This window comes from Ptychodera flava, chromosome 5, assembly GCF_041260155.1.
Source record: "Ptychodera flava strain L36383 chromosome 5, AS_Pfla_20210202, whole genome shotgun sequence".
NCBI classification, from domain to species: domain Eukaryota; kingdom Metazoa; phylum Hemichordata; class Enteropneusta; family Ptychoderidae; genus Ptychodera; species Ptychodera flava.
This window is the reverse complement of record NC_091932.1, coordinates 12,288,054-12,305,993: the sequence shown is the minus strand read 5'-3', so window position 1 is coordinate 12,305,993 and position 17,940 is coordinate 12,288,054. Positions and strand designations below refer to the sequence as shown.

Sequence of the window (17,940 nt, the reverse complement as noted above, 5' to 3'; positions counted from 1 at the left end):
TAATCTCAGGCAGGATGTAGCACATTTCTGTAAAACTTGTCACACATGTCAAATGGTAGGAAAGCCAAATCAGACCATTCCAAAGGCCCCTTTACAGCCAATTCCTGCATTTCAAGAACCATTTAGTAGGATACTAATAGACTGTGTTGGGCCCCTACCAAAAACAAGATCAGGAAATGAGTACATGTTGACAATTATGTGTACATCAACTCGGTTCCCAGAAGCCATACCACTGAGAAATATAAAGACAAAGACTATAGTGAAAGCTTTAGTCAAATTTTTCACTTTATTCGGCCTCCCTAAATGTGTCCAGTCCGATCAAGGTTCCAACTTTATGTCTGGTATTTTTCAACAAGTAATGGATCAGCTGGGCATTAAACAGTATAGGTCATCCGCCTATCATCAAGAAAGTCAGGGTGCTCTTGAGTGATTTCATCAAACTTTGAAAAACATGATTAGGACCTACTGTTTTGACACAGAGAAGCAATGGGATGAAGGAATTCATTTTCTGCTCTTTGCTGTTAGAGAGTCAATTCAAGAGTCTCTTGGTTTTAGCCCATTTGAGCTTGTATTTGGACATACAGTCCGTGGCCCACTTAAGCTCTTTAAAGAGAAATTCCTATCAGACGATGATGATTGTCTGAATATTTTACAATATGTGTCAGATTTTCGTACAAAACTCTCTAAAGCATGTGAATTAGCCAGAGAAAATCTTGAGTCATCTCAGCAGTCAATGAAAATCAAATACGATAAAAACACCTCAAAACGGAAGTTTGAACCAGGTCAAAAAGTTCTTGTTCTACTTCCGGTTCCTGGCAAACCACTCCATGCTCGTTACTTTGGGCCATACCTAATTGATAAAAAATTGAGCGATTTAAATTACATCATAATAACACCTGACAGGCGAAAACAAAAACAGCTATGTCACATAAATATGCTTAAAGCCGCACTTTTCAATCCCAGGTTCTTGCATTAGTGGAGTTCTCCTCCAAGTCAAACACTTGGCCAGTACGATGTTTGATTTCTATAACATTGATTACACAAACTGATCTCAACCTTTTGTCACATTTTGCTAATCCTGCAAACAGAGTTTATGCAAGCTTTTGATTGACGGTCGGTTCAAATCGCCAACGGTCATTGATTGCCCACCACAAACGCTCGAATTTCCTAAAAAATTGTATTCTAGTCGTGTTACATTTTGAATATAACCACAGAGTTCGATTGGCAGCAACTTCGCGCTGACCGCTTGGCAGTCTGTCTATGTTTGTGCGGCCGGGGAAAACTAAAAAGTGGCATTTTTTGGAGCATGTGCCCGCTTGTTGCCTGTTTGGTGTCCACTTACACAATGAACGCCGCCATACCTTGGCGTCCTTTTAAAGGGAGGCTCCGCCTTTGAGACATATTTGGATAGGGATAATCCTACTAAAACAAAGCCTGTCAGTGCAGTCAGTTCAAACCATTATGAAGATGGTGATACTGAAACTGACTTGAGTGAAAATACTCTAAACTCAAAGCTGGGCTCGGTCAAGCTTCAGAACTCAGAAATCCTGGAGAAGCTGGAGTCTACAAAGTTGGCACACCTCCAGCCAGAACAACAACAACAGCTGAAAGAACCAATCTATGAACATTTGTTCCAAGACATTCCAACGAAGACAAACATCACCTATCACAACGAAGATGTCTACGACAGTAATCCAATGGAACAACATCCAGACGGACTGAATCCTGCAAAAGCGGAATATCTCCAAGAGGAAGCCAAGTATTTGCCAAACAATTACTTTATCGGACTCAATAAAAATAACCGGACTTTGCAATGCATACTTTATGCCAAATTCAGTGCCATTTTGAGTTTTCCAATATCAAATTGCAAGAGGATAGTCATGGGACAGATCATCCTGTTTGCTATTTTTAACAAATTTAGCAAATTTAACAAATCCCAGAGAAACTACTCTACAATCGAAAAAGAGTGTTTATCTTTGATATTAGCTTTACAGCATTTTGAAGTTTATGTTACTTCTTCAAATCAGCCAATAGTGGTTTATATTGATCACAACCCTCTCGTTTTTCTGTAGAAATTTAAAGGCAAAAATCAGAGATTGCTAAGATTGAGTTTAATGTTACAAGAGTTAAATCTTGACATTAGACATATCAAAGGCAGAGACAATTTAATTGCAGACTGTCTCTCTCGTATTTAGAGTTTATTGTTCACACTTTTAATATCACATTTGTAAAAGAAAATTTTTTTCTTTGAAAAATTTTCCTTTTGAAGAGGGGGTGTGTTATGTAGGTCATTTTCACACACTCATCATGACCTGAGTTCAATTAGTCTAGAACATTCTCAAGGTCACTGCCCTTAATGACCTCACAACCTTGAATTTAATTAGTCATGTTCAGAATGTTCTGGAAATTTAATTAGTTGTGTAAGAGAGATAATTTTAGAACAGTAATTAGCATGTCAATAAAAGTTCTAGATTGTTCTTATATGCCTTTATGTAAGCACATGGGTATAAAAGGGACGTGCACAGCTTCCAGTCAGACTTTTGGGATCGTGTCTCTTGTGTGTTACTAAACTCCAGCAGTAGTCATTCTCAAGACTTTTCAAGACCTTCACTGCCAACGCTGGATTTATACTGTGGACTTTGTGCAGCTTCAAGCCTGCAAGCCAAAGGACTGTTCATTCATCCGACTGACTGTTACAACTCTGAGACTGGAGCTTTGCCGTCCCAGCTGAGATAAGTAGTCTGTACACTTTTAAAGCTTGTACTCTATCCCTGACTTAGCAATTAGATTTATTTTCGTAATAAATTTTGTTTAAACGTTAACTGCTGAGTTCACCCTTTTGTTCGTTTTCTCTGCACGTAACACACGATTCAGTTAGTTTATGATCACCATACTTCTACATGGTTACAATATCTAGAAAGGTCGGTCGTCTACAAAGACGTGATCCACCACAGTCAAACAGACGGGGCTTCTCACTGAAGTTAGTCCGTCAAAGTCTCCGAGCGTCTACATTTCTGTGTCTAAGTGCCAAGCAAAGGAAAGCGTAGCAAAGGGTACAGTGCGCCTCTGTCTAGAAAGTATACAACTTAAGTAGTTTTGGTGCGGTCCTATAATTGACTAAAGATGAGTCAGCAAAAGCAAAGTGGAGGAAGGTCGCTCCCATCGAAATACAATGTAAAACAGGATGAAACTATTTCTCAGCACAGAGCATGGGGTCCAGATTCGAGGTCCGGGCATTGCTAACGAGATTGCTAAAACAAACCATCACTGAAGGAAGATAAACGGTTACTTCGAAGGTCTGGAAAACAAATAATGAGAGATCATTCTTACGATGCATCGCGTGTAGGGTTGCTGTTGGTCAGAGTCATTGTCAGTCGTTCAAACTAAATTCAAAAGACTAAAATACTACGGTAATCGTGCGATATTACAATGCACGTGCATACAGTACACCGTATAGGCCTAGCCTTAGTGACCTCGTATATAGATATGTTAGCACATTTGGTAAACGCCACATAGAAAGTGTTTTATCTCTTGAAATAAGAAATTGACTTTTTTCTCTAGAAACACTTTAAATAAAGATTCTACCTATCCTATCATTGAGTAAGGATAGTGCATTCTTTTTATGTGACATCTATGTAAATGAATGGGTGACCATGCATATATTTGACCCCTGTTTTAGACACGATCAATAAAAACCATCACGAAAATGAATTAATGGTCATGACCCATTAATTCATTTTTGCGATGGTTTCGTTTATCGTGTTTAAAAACCGGGGTCTAAAATATGCATATGCACGGTCACCAATTCATTCAGTATCTTTCTACATGTCAAACAATATAAGTAGTATCTCACATCAAACAAAATTCATGAAAATGGCCTACTTTGTCCCTTTAATAGTATCGTAATGTTGCTTGAGGATTCAGGAAAAGTATTGGGGCCCTTTGTAACCCCATTTAGTACATTTTTTCTCACTTGACAGCAAAAACTTAACAATTGTATTTAACCTTCCACTGTATAAATGCCGAAGTGTTTCTTGTTCAAGCTTGCATGATCAAAAATCTACGTCTTGCATTCATATTTGAAAGTGTGTGACCGTGGGATTTTGGTTTTAAGTGCTATGACGTTTCGAGGTTCTATTTTTTCAATTTTTGAGCTTTGTTCTTTTCCATACGTGATGAAATCTTTACAGTCACTGTGCACATCTTTAGACATAACAAGTACGTTTTAGAAATCGTCAAAACGGTCATTTATACCGTATATATTAAAATTTGCTTGAAAAAAATATGGAAAGAGTATTTTCTACAAGTTTCAAAATGAGTCCACCAAAACCTTATATCAGACGAAATGTATGATTTTGAGCACAAAAGTCTGTCACATCGGTCTGTTTTGTCTGGTCATGAAATATGAACAATTCTGTCTTATCATAAAATCTAAAAACAGTTGTTGACATTAAACTTTCGCTCGGTCGGATTTTCTGAAAGTTATCCGTTGATCTTAGAAAAGTTGAGCAAATCGCATCATGTTAACAAATATCCTATAGTCGGCTGAAAATATGGTTTGACCCCAAAACACTTGCTACAAAAGGTTTCTCAACGGTTTTGTATAGAGTCAAATGTGCTTAATAACATTGTAAAAGTCTACCAAAATCTGATCACCGGAAACGTGTCATTTTCAAGACGGCGTCCAAGATAGCTGCCATATACTTAAAATGGCCATAACTACTTAAATATTAACGTAGACTAGTGATGTCTGTGTCTACCACCATGTTTAAGTGGTTGAGGAATCCACGTACCATATCTAGATTATAGGCAAGTGATCATAAGTCCAATAATATGCATATTTATACATGTGTTCAAAATAATCACTGTCACATTCTTCGTCCGGAACATGTTGCTCATGTGGATTTTCACAATTTCCGAGGTTAGGTAGTAAAGAGAAAGCAACTCCACACAACGTTCATATTTGGGTTGTTTGCGTTTTGCGTGTGAAATTGTGTATAATATAAGTGTATATCATGTTTGGCTGTTTTATGTAAAATGTTGTTTAGCCATGGCGAGACGTACGCGTAATCTACGTGTCTTAATGTTACTCCGCACTGGAGCGGAGATACTAGTGTGACACTGCGATCCTTTGGTGCTACGTTTCGAAAATAGAGTTTTCTTCATCAGTCGCTTAAAATTCATTCTTGATTGGTGAGACGTGTTGAATGGTTGATTGTTTTTATTTGGTAGTATGTTGTTCCACTTACGTTTGTTGTTGAAGTAGGGAAGCTACAATGTCTACTGTTTGGTCTTGTTGTGTTTGTGTAGGTTCATGTGAACCTGAGTTCGAGCTGTTGTCGATTTTGTGAAGTTTGGCGCTTATAAGTGCATCGCCTATATTTCTGTTCTTTCTATATGCGATTATTGGTTGGTTTTGGAACAGTTTTTTTAGTGTTTCGTCTTTTTCAAGTTCACTCCAGTTTTCTGTCAGGGCTTGCTTGATTTTTGTCGTTTCGATGTACGGGCTACATGTTGTTATGAAGACTTCTGTATTGTTGTGGCGTTCTTTCTTCCTTTTTGTTGTTCCAGCTGTCTTTTTCTGTTTTTATGATCTGTTTCTCTGATAATGCGTTCTATTTCTTCTTTTTTTATAATGTCAGTCTTGTAATTTTGCACTAAATTTTGTGACTTTCTGTGTAAAATCGGTTTCGTTGTTGCATGTTCTGATGTATCGTAATGTTTCACCTTGGATCAGACCATCGAATGTTGCTGCCGGATGGCATGAGTTTCTTTGTAAGAACTGGAATGTATCTATTGGTTTTGTGTGTGTCTGGTGTCGAGAATGTCCCTTTGTTGTATCGGCGACCTTTGTAGATAGTCAGGTCTAAATATGTGATTTCTTGAGAGGAGCTTTCCATGAAAATTTGAAAGTAGGATGCATTTTGTTGAACTTTGATATGAATTCATTGAGTTCGTGTTGTGTTCCGATGAAAATCAGAAAAACATCGTCCCTAAACCTCAGCAAGGTCGGTATTTGTTGTGTGTGTTTCTGTATTATTCTCATTTCTGTCTCGTGAAATGTAATATCTGCTATTTCCTTCTTATTTTGTGAAAACAATCGAAATCGGTAGAAGTGGAAATAGCAATTCAAATAAACATTCACCCTGGCCAATGAAATCTGGTCATTTCAATAGGGATAGCTTTTATTTTATAGTATTTTGTTTTTACTGGAAAAATGATCTAAGAGCTGTACGGATTATGTAATTTTGGCCAATGTGATTGTACAACATGGCAATCTGTTAAAAAGTAAATTTCCTCAAATTTTATCGTCCAAAATGCAGTGTGAACAAAATCTGATGTCACCCGATATACATACCCTTAAGTTTTCGTGCGTGTTATCTTCTATTCAATGGGACTCTTAAATTATCACGATATTTTTAGTCTACCACTTTTGAGGGCTCATTTAACGTTTATGGTGTAAATTAAACTGTCACCTTCTTATTTTGTGAAATAAATTCTGATAGACTTATAACCCAAGGATGGAGGCCAGTTTTTAGTTAAGTGCAGGTAAATATCGAGTGATTTCTTTAGCCAGGTACCAACTTTCGTACGGTGACCCCTAATTTTCATTCTTGATTCCGAAAGAAAATGGTTTGAAGTTTTCACAGTGAAGGGAAAGTTTGAGACAATAGTTTGATAACACAGCTTGTGATACTTGCCCTAACCATTTCAGAAGGTAAAAAATGTTTTAGCAATGAAAGAGTCTCAATTTTCCAAAAAGGGTAGCCGGCGAAATCGTGAGAGTAACCGGTCAATTTCGCCGGCTGCCGGCTCTTAATGAAACCCCTGAATGTACCCGCTCACCATAGCGTTAATTTTAAATGTTAGTGCGACAGAGCAATATGTCATTGTAATTAATTTTTTTGAAATAAAGTTTGACAGTAAAAGTGAACACTTTTTCAACATAAATTCTTGCTTTTATTGTTTTAGGCAGTGGGGGTCAACACACATCACGACAAGACTACCCCTCAACTTGCCCACTTGCAAATCGCCTCACAAAACGGTCACAAAAACCAAGAATCACAAAGTATAGTTGCATAAGATGAGTACCACAAAGCGAGTTTATCGGATTTTCGCATAGGCTTAATAGTTTACACAAAACCCGAAACAAGAAAAGAATTGTAAGATTTTGAGCGCGAAAATCTGTTCCTTGGACGCAACCTGTCTAACGGTAAAATCTGAAGGGTTTTTTAATGTTCCGAGCTGTGTTTGCTTTTTCAAATTACTGTTTCTGCAGACAAATTGTATTCGTACATGTAAACTGGTCGGACCTAATTTTCGAATACTATAATTTTGTAGTTTGGACTGTATGTACAATGCTATTGTTGTAATGTTTATATTTAGCTAGCTCTTAGCTCATTAAACGAAGTCGTATGTTTGCGTGACTGCAAGAACAATGCATGCATGCATCTACTTATCGATGCTTAAGCGAGTATTGCAAAAACATTAAAATACGACTACAATGTGACTTTTATATGTGATTTTTAACGATTTTCGCACTTTGCCTACCAATCTCTCTTCAATTTGCACGCAGAAGTTCAAGAAACTGACATATTTTTACAGCTTAAAATGTGATATTTGTAGAGACTGTCATTTGTCATTTGTCACATGCAATAAAATACATGTAGTTCAAGAATCTGTGCTCTATCGAATCCATCCAAATATACTTCATTGTAGACAGATCTGCGAGCCAAATATTCTCGAGAGTTTATGATCTCCAACGGGAAAAGCAGGAAGTGCAATATTTGGTGGAGCGTGCGGGTAAATTAAATTGATAAAATCAATGTTAGCATCATTCTTCTAACCCGACGAGGTTAAGGAATTCATTTTTATGACCTTTACGCACAGCTAGATTAGTTTTACGTTTCATAATATGTAAAAATCGTAAGGACTGTGCTCAAAAGGAGACTAAGCAAAATTCTACACTTCATAACAGCTTTCAAAATTATTGGTGTTCGTGACCCTATGACCATGAAACCGTGACGTCACAATATTTCGGTTTTATCTAGCTGGAAAATGAGTGATGAATATCACAGTTAAATCTACCTTCCACCATACCACAAAGCTTGAGCTGAAACTAAACGTATGTAACATTTTAATCGGCGAAGAATTCAGGTATAGTACTATTTTATTAGGGGGAATTTCAAAGCGTACTTGAATGAGCAGTGTCTGTTTTACGAACAGAACGTTGTGGTTAACTGAAGTTTTAACCTTTCACACGATTGGAAGTAATTCTGGAGAATGGAATCTTTTAATTGTTCAAATTTATCACAAGTTTTAGGAGCTCTGAAGCTGAAAGTTGCAATTTTACAAATTACTCATAAAAATAAGTGAATTGCGACAAAAGTAGATGACCTTTTCTTTGCTGATTAAACCAATATTACTACAATATCCTATTCTTCCATCTAGTTCACTTAACAAGTCAATTCTGAAAAAAGAAAAATACATGAGATTAACTTTCCTGATTAGACCAACATTACTATAATATAATTCTCCCAAATTATCTCCAATCGTATTCTTTATTGTGTTCATGCCACGTTTTGACACAACCATTCAGACCATTGTACAAAATCAAGCTAACAGAATTTACGCTTCTTTGAGGCCAAAATATGTTGTTTCTTATCTCAGCGCTAGGGGATACATTCACTTGAAAATATATATACTACTTAGGGCGGAAAATGTCAGTGTAACGTCTGCAGGATTATGTACTATTATACACACTGTACTGTTTTGACAAGTAACATTGCTATCGTGAAAGTAGGTCAACGTAGCTTTGATACTAGTGTCTGCAAAAATAAATACATCTCCTTCACTTAAATTCAGAAGAATCTTTATCACCAAAAATTGCAAACATGTTATTTTTCATGTCAGAATTACAGCTAAAGCGAAAAATGCTTCTTCTGCTGTTTTCATTTGGTGGATGGATATTCTAGGCTAAACATTGATAAATATGACATGTGTCGTCCCATCATTAACCCTGGATTGATATAGTTCTGTCGGTTGACAGATTTGTTCCCGAGGCTGTCTTAAGCCCTGTTTGGCGATGTATTCATTGCTTTTCTTAAGTTTGTGTCCGATTTATGATAGCGAGTATGTGCGAGTGCTTAATGAACTCTACAACGCAAGGTAGAATCGCAGTCAGAAAAATGGTAACAACAAACTCAGTTATGGAACCACTCATATTAAGGATGGAGATTTATCTAGACATTACTGACTGTGATGACCTCGCTAGGTGACTAGATGTCATACATTCAGAGTTCCAATCCGATTGATAATTTGCTGAAATATTGCCTAGCGTACACTCATAATGCATAGTCAACATTATGTTTAGTTCATGACTGATTTTAAATAGGCATTGCATGAAGTAGAAAACTCCCTTAATGAAAACGTTTAACCTGTGTAAGAACAGAAGATTTTGGCAGCATACATTTAATGAATTAGTTGAGCAGAGGATTATCAGTCGCTTGCAGCAACACAAGAAACTGGCACGACTTTACATCCGAAAGTTAGCGACATTGCGAGTTTGGGAAATAGCGGAGCTGTACAATTTGTTAGCCCTGCTCAGGATTCCGGTCACCGTTGCCATTGCATCTAGTCGAACGGATGTTATTGTGTAGTTGTTATAGGTTACGTTGGCTTGTGCTGAAAATTTGTGTAGATGTTTTGGTTGTCACTTGCCAAACTAATGGAAACTGTCAAGACTGTACATTTGAAATAGCGGCAAACGAGAGAGTAACAATATTATCATGGGACTCAGGTGTGATGTTAATTGGCTTTATAAAATGGAGATTTTGGGATACAGTGTATCTGATCGAACGGATGTTATTGTTAAGTTGTTCAGTTACTGAAAATTTGTGTAAATTTTGTGGTTGTCTAAATCTTGATTCCATCTTTCTTAGCAAATATGTGATTTGAAGATAACGGACATTTCAAACAAGCATTAAATATTTTCATAAGGCAGCGCTGTGGTGTTGCTGTCCTGCGCGGGGGTCAGCATAGTGACTGGTTGACGCGCATGATACAATTAGAGTGAGATTAGCAAAAGAGCGTTGTGCAATGACATATGAAACTAACGCCTACTTACCGACAAGAATAAAGACATGAAATACACGTATAGCTTTCGGCTATTGTTTCCTGTAGATTTGAAGTGTTTAACTAAAATAACAGTTTTAGTATACTTTTGCCTTGACGCTTCAAGCTTTTGTTCTAATGAGTTGTGAGTCATAGTTGCTGAAGTGTAGCAAAAACCAACTACATAGTCAGAGAGATATTTGCATATGCAACTGAGTAAATGGTATAACCTTCAAGCCAATCATACTTCAGTCAGAGATGACTGTCAAAGCATTTAAAAGTAACTAGCATAAGGTGTGTGTTTGTCCCTGTTTGTCACTCAGCAGGTTAGCGACAACCAGTCTACCAGACAATCAGCGTAATTCGTAAAACAGAGTCTGGTACACTCTGACCGGATGACTCATTCGAGCTATAGAGTGGTAATTCACACAAAATTAATGCCCTTCTTGCTTTTTTTTTGAACATTCACCTCGATGGAAAACAGTGACGAGGGTATGGCCTGGATATCTGGACGTGGACGTCAAAATATGAAAGAAAATCCTGAAAGTACTAGATGTTATTGAAATTGCTCGAATTGAAACAGCTCCGATGCTTTTGAAATTAAACGTCTTACAATTTGAAGTAAAAAAAGGCAAACGTGTAATCTGGGCATCTGAACGAAACACCTGTATGAATTGCACGTTGACAAACAATATGTAAAATCATTGCAGACGGTACAGATGCATAGTGTATCATTTTTTCGACAATGTCCTTTCAGGATAATATAGTAACCTAAAAATAATCTTGATTTGAGACTAAACCACTAAGAAGACCATCTCTGTGTTTGTACAAAATAGCCCCACTATGAGATTAATGAGAGTGTAAATTTGAAGGGATCAGTGAAGTATCCGTGGTGTAGAGTTGAGCTGTGTCTTTATTTAGACTCACGCAACGAATGCAACGAATAAATCAAACGATGTTTTAACAGCCCAATATAACAGGTGGTTGTAAAACAATATGAGCATGGAGGTAGTGCGCCAATTTTCTCCATGACATTGATAAGTTACCGGATGGATTTTAACTGTGTAAACTAGGTACGCCATGTTGTTGATTCTTCGCTGTTATTGCGGGGAGGCAGTATTGTAATAGTCTAAATCGAGTGGGATTAAGCAGGATTTATAGTTTTCATTAAAAGCTAATGTATAGAAAGCGTGAAATATTAAGTTTTGGGCAAAGTTTGATGATTATGACACCGGCCAATTTCAAATTGAAAATTACCTCGCTGTTACGCTCGTAGTTAGGGGAATTACGAGCTGAGGTACCAGTCTGGATCGTAATGCTTTCAGTAACTGAAGCTGACATGTCGTAAGGTATTTGTTAATGTACCATTCGGCTTTTTGTCATGTACAGCGAGCCAACTTCAATTATTTTTTGACGGGGATATGTCTTTACAAGCTTGTTGAACTAATATTGGAGATTGTCTGTGTAATCCGTACAACTGAAGATAATGAGTACTTTGTTCTCTACTGTAGCACAGACTGTGATTATAGGACACAATATGCAAACGTTATAACCAAAAATATCTCGTGTCTCGTGTACCATGGTCTATTGTTCTGTTTTTGCTCCTTTGTCGTTTTACATCGTTAATGTTTCTGCAAGAAAATAATACTTCATTATAGTTATATTATTCGAAAATGAAACTTTGACAGTTATGATAACAATTATCTCAACAGAAATTCTTGTTTCCATTCTTGTAGGCAGTGATCACCCCTTCATCTCACATCATGGCAAAGCTTACTCGTACCCAGTCGTCGAAAACTCTCACTAAAATTGATGAAGATTTCCTGTCCTGTCCAATATGTCGTGAACAGTACAAGAATCCCAAGATCCTGCCCTGCCATCACACGTTTTGTGCGGAGTGTCTGATAAAATTTACGGGAAAGGCAACTGAGCTGGTTTGTCCGACTTGTAAAATTCCTTGTCAACTATCTCATGAGGGAGTGAAAGGGTTGAAAAGTAGCTTTTTTATCAGCTCGCTGCTCGATATTGTTTGTCAGGGAATGCCTGGTCGTGATAATATACACGGAGTCTGTGAACGTTGCGAAGAAAATGCCGCCTCTCACAGGTGCGTTGATTGTAGTTTAGATTTCTGCCAAACATGCACGAAGCCTCACAAAACTGTCCCAGCCACCAAGGACCACAGAGTTGTGGCACTCAGTAACTACCACGAACAAAAGTTTGCTGACATTAGGCTTGACTTAATGGTTTACTGTAGGAGTCATCCAGAGGACGTGGTCGAATTTTACTGCGACACTTGCCAAGTTCCCGTCTGTTTAGAATGCACTGTCGTTGAACATCACATTCCTAAGTGTTCCCATAGAAAGCTTCAGGAAGCGGCTGACGACTATGTTGAGAAGTTAAGAGAAATGTTGACAAAGTTGCGAGTTAAAGAGGCAAGGAGTAGGGCAAGTAAATTTGTGGCAGGCGATAACATAGTTATGCTGAGAAAACACTGCCTTGAAGAAGAACAGAAGATAAGGGGCAAAGCAGACGAGATCGTCAGGATGATAAGAAGGGAACAGCACAGACTAGTTGAGGAGCTAACTGCAAAATATGATGCAGAGCTGAAAACAGCTGAGATGCAAATTTATGAGTCGGAAATGCAATACAGTAACATCTGCAGTGTATGCAGAAATATTGAAAGTAACATATCGCATGGTAGTGCCATACAGCTCCTGTCTTCGAAGAAAGACATGGTGAAACGTATCGAAAAATTGACCAAGACAGAAACAAAAGCTCCGGAACCACCGGACATTGTCAAATTCAAGGCCAAGAGTAGCATCGAAGAGAGTGGTGTGCTAGGATTGCTGCAATCAAACGTAAGTGTTCCGCACTGTTCAGTTACAAATACTCCTCAAGAGTTGTTCACTGGCGGCTCAGTTGACGTCATCATCACGACAAGAGACAGCACGGGAAAATTGGTTATACCTTATGAAGAAGTCATGGCCAAGGTAGCAAAACGAGAGGGGTCGTGGGAAGATCTCAGTGTCTTTGACAATAGAGATGGAACACACAGGGTTACTGTACATGGCCGAGTGGAAGGTACATATCGGGTGACAGTAGCAATTGATGGAGAAGTAGTACCAGGAGCACCTTTCGATATTCTCATAACGAAAGGATTAATTAGAGATATTGGTAAATATGGCAATGATAGGTGTCATTTTAGTTGTCCAATTGGTATTGCCACCAACCGACATGGTGATTTGGTGACATGCGACAGAGGTAACAAGAGAGTACATATAATTGACACAGATGGAAATTTCAAGTCAGCCTTTACATTCACGCATTTCGAGAACCCGACAATTCTCTATGATATAGCAATATCAACTGAAAATGAATACTTCATGACAGACGTAGGTAACAACCGAGTGGTTGTAAGTGATGAGAATGGACAATTATTTCGATACTTTGGTCAGGCAGAGCTGAAACATCCTCACGGAATTGCAATTAGTCCTCTAGATGACACTGTCTATGTGACAGACTGGGATGGAAAAGTTTCAGGCACAGACAAGGAAAACAGTCACTGTGTTCGAACATTTACATCTGGTGGCAGGCATATCAGATCCTTTGGAAAATATGGCACCAAGCGGGGACATTTCAGAGGACCTGCATATTTAGCTATTAATGGCCAGGGGATGGCATTTGTTTCAGATTATAACAATTGTCGCCTGTGGGTGATCAGTGCAGACTGCGAGTTTTTGTGTTCGATCGGCAGCTGTGGTATAGAACAGGGTCACCTTTGCGGGCCTTTCGGTGTCGCAATTGATAGCAACGGATACCTGTATATTGGTGAGGTCACAAACCAACGTGTTCAGAAATTCACTACCAATGGCATGTTCGTATGTCGTATCGATCGCGATAAGGACGGACTGCGTTTGCCACATGGTATCACCTTGACCAATGATGTGCCCTGTAGAGTGGCAGTAGTTGATCATGACAAGGATTGCATTAAAGTCTTTGCACAATAGTGGTGAAATACCAGTTACTTCGCAAATTGAGGGGAGACAGTGAAATACCGCTTGCTTAACAAACATAAAATGACTTGTTGGTTAAAGTTTAGCTTGAACTAGAATACATAAGTAATATATTGGTGTGCACCTCTTATTGTGAAAATTCACAATAGAAAGTATTTTATCTCTTGAAAATGGGAAATTGACCCTTTTTTCATTCAAACCACAAAATTAAAATTCTAAATATCCTAGCATCGAATACGGATAGTGCATTCTGTTTATGTGGCATCTATGTAATGCTTAATGGGAGTGTAAAAATTGTTCTAGGACAAGTATTTGACCCTTCAAATTAATGAATTCTCTGTAACAAACTAAGCCCATTCCCTCTTGAAGAACATATTTTCCTACGTGACAGCAAATTTGAATAACCTCTAGAATCGGTTTTTGCCTCCAACTGTACAAATGCCTCAGAGTTTCTTATCGAAACGTATATGATCCAAAAGCTGTTGTATTTTACATTGCAAGGCTTTGGGCCTTTTCTTGGAGGTAGAAGGGAGTAGGTTAAATAATCGACACTTAAAATCGGAACAAAACACTGAAGAAAGTAAGATACATGGTACATCACTAAGGCTTCGAAATTTGAAATTTTTGTAATTTACTCTAGGAAATTTACTTTTTTATTCCCTTTTACCGGCTCGTTATCATAGGATTTCATAATTAGCACATATATACCCGAACTAGTTTTTCCATCAAGGGATGTTGAACGGTTCCATCATCGAAACATCTCTTGTGTGTGAGTTGAAAATGTTATCATTTTCAATTTATGATGTAACTTTACGGTTACCGTGTACATTTTGGATTAAAGTAGCACAATTGCTAAAACTCTCAAAATGGTCATTGTATATCAAATTTATACTTGAAAAGATTGAAGAAAATTCTTTTTCTGCGAGTTTCAAAACGGTTCTCGAAAAATCTGAAAACTAGAAAAATTGTTCAATTTGGAGAGCGAAAATCTGTTCCTTTGGCTCGTTCTGTATAACGGTAAATCTCAACATTCAATTTTTAGACAAAATCAAGCACAATAAATGGTCCAATTAGCTCAACTAGATTTTGAAATACAAATCACTTTCTGAAATGTATCCAATTATCTTTGAAAAGCTCAAAAATCACATTAAACCGATTTCTGATATTAAATAAAATTGATATTATGCAGAATGAATGCTGATTTCTCCTTTAATATGCAGGACATTTCCTTCATCTGATGATGTCAAACGTATCACTTGTTGCTATGTTTGAAACAGCAACCATCCCCATCAAACCACTAGTTTTCCTCCATAAGAAATCACAGGGAGAGTGCATGCTTGTATTTAATTAGCCATACTGAAGTGACTACAGACAAGACTAAGAGCATTATCATATTACTACATTGTAATCTTATATGACTTTTCGCAGTTTCTTCATTGGACAACATATCTCTAACATATTTAATCAGGGTGGTTTGAGGATCAGAAACGGTTTCACTGCACAAGATGTGATATTTCCAGAGTCTTTCTGCATTGTACTCTCCGTTACAATACAGTTACCGTTCATGTGTTTCAACGTCAGTCTCATTTTTATACCTTAATGGAGTGAAGTAGTCCATTTTTTGACCTTATTTACAGCCTAATTGATTAATGTTTACGCGTAATGTATTTACTGATAACCATATGAGAAATACGGTTAATATGATAACCATTATGGTAGCGTATTAAATATACTTCTTAGCAGTCTGTACTGCTAGTCGATATAAAGTAGCTGCGTTTGGATTTGTTCTCTTCAATAAAAATACTGTTTATAGCGGAGAATCTGAGCGTGACAGTCAAGTTTTGAGAATCACATTACATACTTTACAGATTTTACAAATAAAAAGGAGATTCCTTGACAATAAAGTCAGATTGTCGTTCTTATGGTTCCTTCCTGTCTTTACCCCTCGTATTAATCTTTCTCAAATGACAGATCTTGAACAAATAAAAAGGACAATCAATGTTATACTTTCCTGCCAAAATCAGCTGCATTACAGCACAAGTTTATCTCTGTGCTTTAGTGTATTCTTATATTTCACGGAGTTTGTGTATGCTGAGATTAATGGTGGTTTAACTAGTTATTGTAGCAGTATCAATAGGCCAAGGTATAGCCATATCAGCAGTTTTTGGAGAAATAGAGTCACTTGAACTCAGAAGAACCTTGATCGCAAGCAAATCTCTATGCATCATGCTGCGTGTCAGAATTACCGCTGCATGCAAAACATTCCTTTTCTGCTGTTTTCACGTCGGTAATTGGATCTTTTGGGCTGACAACCGTGTTGCCTCATCCCTTCGTAGAAAATGTATCATGAGAAACAAATTTCAATGACGCTCACTCACAATGCATGATCGACATTTAAATACATGGTTGATTTCAAGAAGACATAGCATGACGTAGAATAATGATAACTTTCCCCGTCAAATTTATTATTCATTGATTACTGTTACCTGGTAACGACTGCAAATTTAGGTTGCATGGTGCATTCGTTCAAGCAATATCTTTGCACGCCACTGATAATAACATGATCATTTTGACTGAATATTTAACGCAAACTTTGTCGAACAGAGCACTATCAAACAGTTGAGCAATAATGAAAACCGTTAAGACTCTACATCTGATAGCTGGTGACAAGAGAAAGAGTGTAAATATGGTTGAAGACTTATAGTTATGAGCAATGTTGCCAAATGTTAAATATAAGGAGCACATTGCCAGAAATTGTCTAACGGTTACCATAGAATATATATTTTAAATGACATTGGAAAAATTTAATTTTCTATATACACAATACCCGAAAATGGAAAGATTTGTTTCCCTCCAATTTTCAGAATATACTCACAAAAGCCTGTATAAGAGAACAACGGTTACATTTTGAATGCGAAAATCTGTTCCCGGGACGTAACTTGTCTATGACAAAATCTGAATATAATATCCGCGCCAGCGGCTAACTGACTACGCATGCGCAGGTTCTATATGCATGCGCATTAATTTTCTTAGTCACCGACTGAGTTCATGGACGCTGCCATTTTTTGAGTGCTTGTAAAGAAACAAATGTGAAACATGCAAAGTATTATTATTACTAGGCATTTGTAAAATATATCGCTCCATAGCCAGTAAGTATTATTCTCCACCCGTTATTGATACAAGATATCGTTACCATTAAGCCATATAAATGGAAACAAGAGAGAAAACTGTTAAGCATAATTATGAACAATAACACAAGCAAATTATGCTGGAATTGAACTTGCAGACGACAAAGTAGGTTCATATTTAAGCAGGTTCATGTGTCAATTACTAGATGCAAAATTTGCAAGCTTTTAGACATAAAGGTTTCAAACTGTCCAACGGAAGTTGGACAGTACAGTTGCTACTGTAACAGCAACGATAATGGTGGCACAACGTCATTTATCAAACAAAATAAGTTGTTATATTTGTAAATGCAAAATGCTATGTACAAAATTCCTTGCTATGTCTAGTCACTGTTTTTGCATACAAATAGTTTTTACATGCGAATTAGTCTGAGCTTATTTTCGATTACTGTATTTGAAGTTTGAATTGTACGTGTCATACAATCGTTGTGTTATTTATATTTTACTGGCTATGACCAAACCAAGCGAAACAAAAGTTTACAACCGTTACGGATAAATCTTTAATAGGAAGTCATACGCTTGCCTAAATGCAAGGACAATGTGTGTACGCGTTTGATTTTCTATGCTGAAGTCAGTATTGAAAAACATTTAGTTTATGTTAACATGACTACAGTGTGACCTCATATGAA

The 17,940-nt window shown here is 37.4% G+C and overlaps 1 protein-coding gene across 1 annotated transcript; it reads left to right on the top strand.

Moving 5' to 3' along the window:
• Nucleotides 1–11,876: 11,876 nt before the first annotated feature.
• On the top strand, nucleotides 11,877–14,120 carry LOC139132706 (tripartite motif-containing protein 3-like). Its single transcript, XM_070698972.1, has one exon. It carries the CDS (start codon nucleotides 11,877–11,879, stop codon nucleotides 14,118–14,120), a length of 2,244 nt encoding a protein of 747 aa, XP_070555073.1.
• Nucleotides 14,121–17,940: the final 3,820 nt, after the last annotated feature.